This window comes from Sapajus apella, unplaced genomic scaffold (assembly GCF_009761245.1).
Source record: "Sapajus apella isolate SASKATOON/1434 unplaced genomic scaffold, GSC_monkey_1.0 scaffold2, whole genome shotgun sequence".
Classification (NCBI taxonomy): domain Eukaryota; kingdom Metazoa; phylum Chordata; class Mammalia; order Primates; family Cebidae; genus Sapajus; species Sapajus apella.
In genome coordinates, this window is record NW_022436942.1 from 24,150,039 (window position 1) to 24,159,242 (window position 9,204).

General features: G+C 44.1%; 1 protein-coding gene across 1 annotated transcript; it reads right to left on the reverse strand.

Annotated features, from left to right (window-relative positions):
- Window positions 1-65: 65 nt before the first annotated feature.
- Window positions 66-3,803, reverse strand: LOC116561483 (keratin, type II microfibrillar, component 5-like). Its single transcript, XM_032293267.1, has 3 exons — window positions 3,237-3,803; window positions 1,454-1,661; window positions 66-482 (listed from the first exon to the last, which is right to left on the reverse strand). The coding sequence occupies exons 1-3, from the start codon at window positions 3,327-3,329 to the stop codon at window positions 436-438; spliced, it is 348 nt and encodes a 115-aa protein (XP_032149158.1). The 5' UTR covers window positions 3,330-3,803; the 3' UTR covers window positions 66-435.
- Between the last annotated feature and the right edge of the window lie 5,401 nt (window positions 3,804-9,204).

Consider the following 9,204-nt stretch of genomic DNA (forward strand, 5'->3'; position numbering starts at 1 on the left):
GCTGGGTCAGCGGGGCGGGGCCCGGGGCTGGGTCAGCGGGGCGGGGCGCCGGGCGGCGCCGGACTGAGCGGAAGGCGAACCAGGAAAGCTCTCCCGCACCCCCGGCCCCTAACCGCAGAAGACAGACATGCTGACTTTTCCTCCAGCGGACACAGACCCTCCTCCCCACCAGGAGACGAATGTACAAACTCCCCCAAAGGAACAGGTACACAGATCCCTCCCCAAAGAGCAGACCACAGGACTCCCTTCCCCACACATACAGTCACCTCCAAGAGAAGATATAGCCCCTGACCAAAGGAGAGGCACAGAGGGAGCTGACAGACACAGGAACAGAAACACATCGCTTCTGCCTCCTCAAGAGGAGGCACGCCAAGGTGTGGACGGGGAAGGAGAGAATAAGGAAAATAAGATATTAAGATAAGATCCGACGCCAGCTTACTGTTTACTTATTGACATTCCCTGCCCCAAATCCCAGACCAAGCCTGCGGGAAGAAGGAGAAAGCAGGTGAGTCCATCTGTCTAGTAGTAGGTTTCATATTCTGCATTCCGCAGGACACACACTTCTGACCCTCCCAGACAGCAGTCCTTCCACCTTGAGAGCTCCCTGGCGCGCTCTGATCCCTCCTGCCTTAAATTCACATAACTCACGTTTGTTGATGACTTTTTGGAGGAAAGAGAAGACAAAAACAAAACAAAAACCTGCACTTTCTTTGGCCTGACTTGATCTTGGAAGGTGAGACCATGATATTTTTCAACTTTTAAAGGAGACCCCAGAGCAGATAGCTCCATCATCTGAAGACTAGTGTTCAACCCTCACTCAATCACTCTACCTGTGTGTCCCTAAAGCTGTCACTTAGCCTCTCTGAGACTTAGTGTCCTCATCTGTAAAATGGGGATAATAGGATCTCCCTGCCAGGGTTTTGTGAGGTGTGAAGGATGTGATCAAGGCAATGTGCCTGTGGTGTGAGTGATCAGTTCCCCCTCTGTCCCCTTAGCCTGGTTTACCCATCTCAGGTGTCAGCCCTTATATCCTACTGTTGTCTACTGAGTTAAAAGCCAAGCCCCACCTGGTCATGCAACCCCACCTTTCCCAGGCCTGGGGAGAGGGGCAGAGTTGAAAAGAAGGTACTTCACACAGGGACCTTATTCCCACTGGCTAGGCCTTGGTCCCTGCTCCTGTCTCCATGGACAAACTGGCCCCTGGTCTCCGATACTGGGGTGGATGACTTTGGGTCACCCCATCGCAGGTGCCATCAGCTAGGACCTTTTGTTCAAAGTGCTGTAAGATGGTGAGAGAAAACTAGCTCTAGAGGAACAAGTCCCTGGATACCCAGCTCATCTCTCCTCACCCTTCTCTGACTGTTGAGGGTGGTGGCTGCCCTGTGCCCCTGCACTCCTCACCACAGCCACATCTGAAGCACTTCCCAGCCCAGCCATCACCCACTCTCCTCACCCTCCAGCAGCCTGTGGTAGGCGGCGATCTCAAAGTCCAGACCCCGCTTGATGATCATCAGCTCCTGGTACTCACACAGCTGCCACGCCACATCCTGCTTAGCCCGCTGCAGGGCAGCCTCCAGCCAGGCCAGCTTGCTGATGGTGCTGCCAGAGCCACCCTCCTCCTGCGGAGCTGGCGGGTCCTTGGCTTTCTCTAGTTCACAGGGCTTGGGGGGTGCAGGGCAGATCAAGGACAGAAGAACATTCTTGGCCCTCACTCCTTCCCCCTTAAAGATCCAGACCTTTCTCTGAGGCTAGAGGACCAATGAGGGATCAGAGATTGTCCATGATTGCAAGAAGTGAGCACACCTGTTCCAAAACTTGTGTTTGTATGTCTGCATGGCAAGGTGAAAAGAACCTGCCCACCTGTCTACTTTCAGGGTGAAGATTTGAAACCAGACATCTAGGATGGCTGAGAGAGAGCTTTTTACATCTAGTGTGGAGAAACTTCTAATATGAGCTAGGATCCTGGAAGCATCCAATGCTCTTGCAGGTAATGCTGTGGTTATTGTTTCCTAAGAAAAACTAGCAAGAAGAATATCCATTCCTCACAGGAGCCTAGAGTTTATAGTCACCAGGAGGAAAAATATTAAGACCCTGGTGAAGGTCTTAATTTGCTGCTTGAGAAACCAGAGCAGCTGTGGCTGGAGGGAGCCTGAACCACGACAGTCCACCCAGTCACTCTGTCCCCTCAGACCCTCAGCAGCTTCTCCCTCCTCAGAGTCACTCATTCTTGCACAAGGGAGATCCTCTCCATGCATATCTTTCCCAGCCTGAGACACTTGCATCTGCAGAAAGCAAGAAAAGACCAGGAACAGAAGCCCGTCCCTCCCTGGCGTGAGACCTGAGCCAGTGGGGGTGTGAGAGGGCTGGGGGAGGGGTGGGGTAAGAGAGGAGCTAAAAGAGAATGGGAGAAAGCATCCTGGGGGACCAGCTCCTTACTAAGGCTCACAAATGCAAATGCCTGAAGGGGCCTGGCTGGAAGTATCAAAAGGTGAAGGCTGAATGCTAAATATGTATCAGGAGTTCCCAAATTCCACAAAAAACATCTGCCCTCTCCCATTTCCTGAAATCACCAGGACCTCTTTCACATTTTCAGACTTTCATTAGTCTACTTCAGTGACATTGACTCAGCACCTTTTCTCTTCTTCAAGGATAATAACATGCAGCCAGGGCGGTGAAAAATGGCAAGGGACCCTCTGCCACACACCCAAACGATGCGATTGGGAGTGGTAGGGAGTGCGGTACACAAGGGGGCCTATACCCCGTGTGAAGAAGAGGTAGATGACAGAGGCCTCTCTTCTCTAGCCAAATGCTACCATTGGAGAATCATAATTGAACATTGCCACATCTCCACATTTTGAAAGAGAACCCAGAAAACTGGGTTTCTAGATAATATCTTGCAATTTCTGAAGACGAGCTCAAATTTAATGCTGAGTAAAGAAAACACAAAACACAGATATAAAAATGAACATACACAAGCAAAAAGATAATGATGTACAAACAAGCACACGTCTTGATAGAGATGTACCTATATGTTCATTACTTACATAAAGTGCACAGGGTCCTAGGCAAAGGTGAGCATGTCATACACAGGCAGCTGCACTCCTCTGTGCTCAGACATTCACTAAGAGAAAGTCTAGCCATCTAATCCAAAGGGTCAGTGGGGAGGGGCAGGTGTCATAAATAATGGTCACCATCCCGCCATGGCCACTCTGTTGCCCCCCACTCCCACTTCTCACCTGACTCTCAGCACTGCCCACCTCCACAGTCAGCTGCTGGATGGCCTGATTAAGCCCATTCAGATCCTCCTTGCTGGGCCTCAGGCTCTGCATGTGTTTCTGCACAGTTGCCTTTAATTCCTCACACTGTGGAGTGGGTGGCAGAGGGGAGATGTGGTCAGGAGGTGAGGAGGGCAGACAGGGCCGCCCATTCACCCGCTGTCACCGGTGGTCCCTAGCCTCTCTGGGCACCCCTTTCTCCAACTGTCAAATGGAAGTGATCATTTTTCCTATCCCCAAGGGTTGCTGAAAGAACACAATGAGCTTGCCTGGTCCCTATGGGGCCAGGAGATGCCAAAGGAAGCCTGAACTCAGGCAGGAAGGGCAGCAACACAGGGGAGCCATCTGTTGAACGGAGCTTTGGGACAGAGATCACATAGGTTTATCCCAGGAACAAGGAGAGTTAAACTGTAGGAAATTGATTATTGTAGTTTACCACATCTAACCATCTACATTAGTACAAAAAACATTTAACGAAATTCACTAATTCCTAATTTTAAAAAACACATTTTAAAAACTAGGATTAGGGCTGGGAACAGTGGCTCACTCCTGTAATCCCAGCACTTTGGGAGGCCAAGGAAAATGGATCACCTGAGGTCATGAGTTCGAGACCAGCCTGACCAATATGGTAAAAGCACATCTCTACCAAAAATACAAAAATTAGGCAGGCATGGTGGTGGGCGCCTGTTGTCCCAGCTATTCGGGAGGCTGAGACAGGAGAACTGCTTGAACTCGTGAGGCGGAGATTGCAGTGAGCCAAGATCGCTCCACGGCACTCCAGCCTGGGCGACAGAATGTGACTCTGTCTCAAAAAAAAAAAAAATCTAGGATTAAGAAGCAATGTCCTTAAGTTGAATGCCATTAATCGGAAACCAGGGACAGTGATCTAGATTCTAGCATCTTCCCCAAACCCAAGGCCACTATGGGAAGTGCTGTCTATGAGATCAGGGGGCCCTTTCACTTCTTGCACCTCGCCCCCACGTGCATTCAATACATGAACAGCCAGGGAACAGTAACTGACGCTTGCACAGTGCCTGATGCTTTCCACAGGCTTTTACTCCACCATCTCACTGGGGCCTCACAGCCACCCATGAAGCTGGCCAGGTGGGTGTGACTTTTCCCCTTGTCTTCCCTCAGGCAAACTGGGGCTCATTCCAGCCACCACGTGGCAAGAGGGGAGTAAGTGGCCCTGCCAGCCAACAGTTGAACCAGACTGCATTTTAAGCCCATGCTCTGTGCCCTCCACCAAGGTCATACACACCCCCTCAACCCAGAGAGCAAGAACTATTCACACCAGCATGTTGCAAACTTCCTTCTAGAGCAGATGGTGTGTGGGGAAACAGATAGGAACTGACTTCAAAACATCATCTCAATCTCTGCTATGTTCCCACCCTGCTTTCCTGCTCCTGTTCCCAAAAGCTGATGCCCAGCTGATCTGGGTGGAGTCCAAGACACCTCATCCCCATGTGACCAGGGAGCCGCATGGATGAGTCTCACCATGGTGTAAGAACTGTGGCCTCCTCCAAGCTCTCTTGAGCATCAAAGCCCAGCTCCAGCCCAAGAGCTCCCAGAATCCTGACCACTGAGGATTAGGCCTTTTCTTTCTGGGCGCTCTGTGACCTCACCTCATTACAATCACAGAGTTCCACCCAGGAGGCCTCAGAGGCATGGGGTAGAAGGGGGCCATACTGTGATTCCAGATGGGAAAATAAAAGTTTCTGGGCTGAAGTGGAACCTAAAGGAAAGTGGAGGAGGGGAAGACTACCTCAGGTGGAGGGAAGGTGTGGAGTTGAGGAGCTTGGGCTTCTGGATGGGCACTGGGGAGCCACAGAGGGTGTTTGAGCAGGAGAGTGGCCTGACACAAGATGTGATTATCTAGGAGCAGTACAGAAGATTGACAGGAGGGCAAGAAATTGGAACTGGGGATGCCAGTCCCAAGACTTGGTAGGAGATCTTGGGTGAGGCAATGACTTTAACCTGTAGGAGTGCATAGGAACTAGAGAGCACAAGCCACTGAGAGCATTTTTCCTTTTGTTTTATAAATTTCTCATGCACGCAAAAGAGTATGCAAAACCTACATTTATTGATTTAACTAGCAACAATAATAAAACAAATCCGTGTACTCACCAGTACCTTCAAAGCCCCCCCTGCAGGATTCTTGCTGATCCATCTCTATCCATCTCTAATCCCATCTGATCCCCAAAGTAACCACTGTCTTGGGTTTTTATGTTGGTCATTCCCTTTCTTTTCTTTATTACTATGTCATATGTGTGTATCCCTAAACTAGCATTGAGTTTTGCCTACCTTTAAGCTTTATATGAATAGAATTACACCTTGTACGTTTCTATGACTTGCTTTATCCTCTTCGACATTCTAGTTTTGAGATTCATCTTTCTGATGCATGTAGTTTTATTTCTCAGTGCTGCATAGTATTCCAATGTATGACTATACATATACACACACACATACATATATATATCCATTTTCCTATAGGTAGCACATGTGATTTTTGTTTTGGTTACAACAGACAATGCTGTCGTGAACTTGCTTGTACATATCTGCTGGTGGACCTCAGCAAGAAGTTCTTTGGGGTACTGGTTGTCAAATTGTTTTTTAAATTCAACTCTAAATAAGAAATATAAGTTGTATCATGAATCACTACCTACATACAAATATACACACATATACTGAAATAAGTTTCATGGAAAAATCATTTACTTCTACTATGTGTAGTGCACTCTGATCTAACCAATCACCTTAACACATTCTTTTACTTTCAACTTATGTCCTAGTGTTTTAAGTTTATTTCTTTTTTTTATTTTATTTATTTATTTTTTTAAAGACAGGTTTTCACCATGTTGGTCAGGCTGGTCTTGAACTCCCGACCTCAGGTGATCCGCCCACCTTGGCCTCCAAAGTGCTTGGATTACATGCGTGAGCCACCGCGCTTGGCCTGTTTTAAGTTTATTTCTTATAATTAGCATGTTACCTTATTATTTAATAATATAATGAAAATGAAATGCTCATGAATCCACTTACTGATCCCAAAACTAAAACCTTACTGGTAATTTACATCTAGCTTTATGTTCCTTCCCTACCCTGTCCTCTCCTAATCACCCCACAGGTAACTGCTTTCCTGAAGTTTATATAATTCCTTTGTTTTTTCTTAGTTTCTTTATCATATACACACATATGCCTAAATATATATTTGTTTCAGTTTTCTGTTTTTTTTTATAAAAAGGATGTCACACAGGGTCTTGTTTTATTCAACATTATGTAGCTAGTATTCCTCCATTATAGTATTAGTATTTCATTCTTACAGTATTCCATTGTGTGACTATATCACACTTTATGTAATTCTATTATTGTTTTATTTTTTTCTCTTACAAAGATAGTGCTGTGAACATTTTTCTACATGTCCTCCAATGGACATAAATGAGAATTTGTGTTCAACTACAAACAGAATTTCTGACTCATAAGATGGTTAGTATCTTATAAAGGTGTTAACTTTATAATATAAAATTATTTTCCAAAGTTGTTATAACAATTCATACTTTGCTCAGCAATGTGAAAAAGATTCATGTCCTCTTAAGGATATCAATTAAAATTTAATGTGTCTTAATTTTCAACAATTAAATAATTCAATCTCATTTTTGGTCTTGCTTTGTATTTTCATGATTACTGTTAAAGTTTAAGATCTCTTTAAATGTCTATTACATGTATATTTCATTTTCCTTTTTATCTTTTTTTCTAATGAGTTTTTTGCCTTATTCTGGAGGATTATAAGTGTTCTTTATATTTTGGAGTATTACTAGTATATCATTTATATATTCCACAAGTATTATCTTCAAGTTTACAGCTTATCTTTTTACTTTATCACCTATTTTGAAAAATAAAGTTGTTAGTTTTAATGTAATCTAATTTATCAATCTTTTATGTTAAGCATTTTATGTGCCTTGTTTAAAAATCCTTCTCTACACCAAGAACAGAAAAATATTCTCCAATCTTTCTTCTAAAACCCTTAAAGTTTTGCTTTGACATTTGTGGTTTAAATTAGTTTGAAACTGATTTTGTGTATAAGAAAACAGGAATCTAATTTTATTTTTTACATGTGGATAACAAATGCATAGTCCTTTTCACTACATACCCCCTCTATTATACAACAAAATCATTCATTTATTTATTTATTTATAAATAAATTTAGGGTCTATTTTGTTCCATTGGTCAATTTGTCTGTTCCTGTGTGGATACTATACTTTCTGAATTACTACAACCCTATAATACATTATACTCCCAGAAAGGGAGAGTACCTATGTTTTCCTTTTCATCATTCCTTAGCTAGTCTTGACCTTTGTTCTTCCCCATAAATTTTAGAATCAACTTGTCAAGAATTATGTAAATCCTTGTTTGGAATTTGAGTGCTGATGTATCAACTCTGTAGATCAGTTTAAGGATAATTAACATATTTATGATAATAAAGCTTCCTAAGAACATGGTATAGCTCTTCATTTAATTAGGTCTTCTTTATCTTTCCTTTCCTATAACATCTTGTATAATGTTTATATTTCTCTAGGTGTAAGCCTTTCACACGTTCATTAGATTTATTTCTAAGTATCTTATGCATTTTAAATCATTATTTTATCAACTTTATTGAGATTTTGCATACAATTATATCTCAATATAAGTGCACACATAAAGTGCATATTTAACTTTATAAGAAATTGCCAAGTACAGATCAACAAATTTTGACAGATGATGCTCCAATATAATTACCACTGAATGAAAATATAGATTTCCATTATCTTAGAAAGTCTCCTCATGCCTCTTTGCAATCAGCTTCCCAATCCCATCCCAGGCAACCACTGATCTAATTTCTATCACTGTAGGTTAGTATTGCTAGTTGTAGAACTTCAAATGAATAGAAGTATACAGTATATATTCTTTATATCTGAATGTTTCTACTTAGCACAATGTTTTTGAGATTATCTATGTTGTGTCATGAATCTAGTTCATTATTTTTTGTTGCTGAATGATATTTTATTATAGGACTGTATCTCAATTTGTTTATCCATTCATCTGCTGGTACACATTTGAATTGTTTCCAATTTGGGGCTATTATAAATAAGTCTTCTATAAAATTCATATACAAGTCTCTGTATAGATCTGTTTTTTGTTTTTGTTTTTGTTTTTTAGTAAATACCCAGGAGTGGAATTGCTGCATCATTTGATAAGTGCACGTTTAACTTCATAAGAAATTGCCAAACTGTGTCTGTTTGTCTGTCTGTCTGTCTGTCTGTCTGCCTGCCTGCCTCTCCCATCAGACCGGGATCTCAGGTAGGCAGAGACTTGCCTGCCTCTGATTGTTTCCTCAGTGCCCAGGCCTGGCTGTGCACATGGTAGGGGTTCAGGAAGCGTGTGATCCAGGACACCCACCTTGTAGATGAAGGCAGCAAACCTGCTGTTGAGGCACTTGATCTGCTTCTCCTCCTACTTTATGCACTGCATATTGGGGTCAATCTCTAGGTTGAGGGGCGTGAAGAGGCTCTTGTTGACCAACACGATGGTGATGCAGGCAGTGCTGGGCCCACACGTGCTGCCAGAGTGGTAGCTGAATCTGCGTCCACAGGAGCCAGTGCCAAAGCCCCCAGTGAGCCACGGTAGCAGAGGCCGGCCGTGATGCAGCAGTGACCAGGCCAGGGCCCACAGGCCAAGATGTAGCTGAGGGTGAGGTCGTAACCATATCTCTGAGTGGTCCCACAGGACCTGGATTTGCAGACTCCGCTCAGACTCCGCTCTAGGCAAGACATTCTACAATTCATGGTAGCTCTCTGCTGGAGGAGATGAAGCAAGAGGAAGAAGAGAAGGACTCTGACCTCTCCCTCACTGCTAGCACCTTTTATAAACCTGGACACCTGGGTCTGTCTGCCTC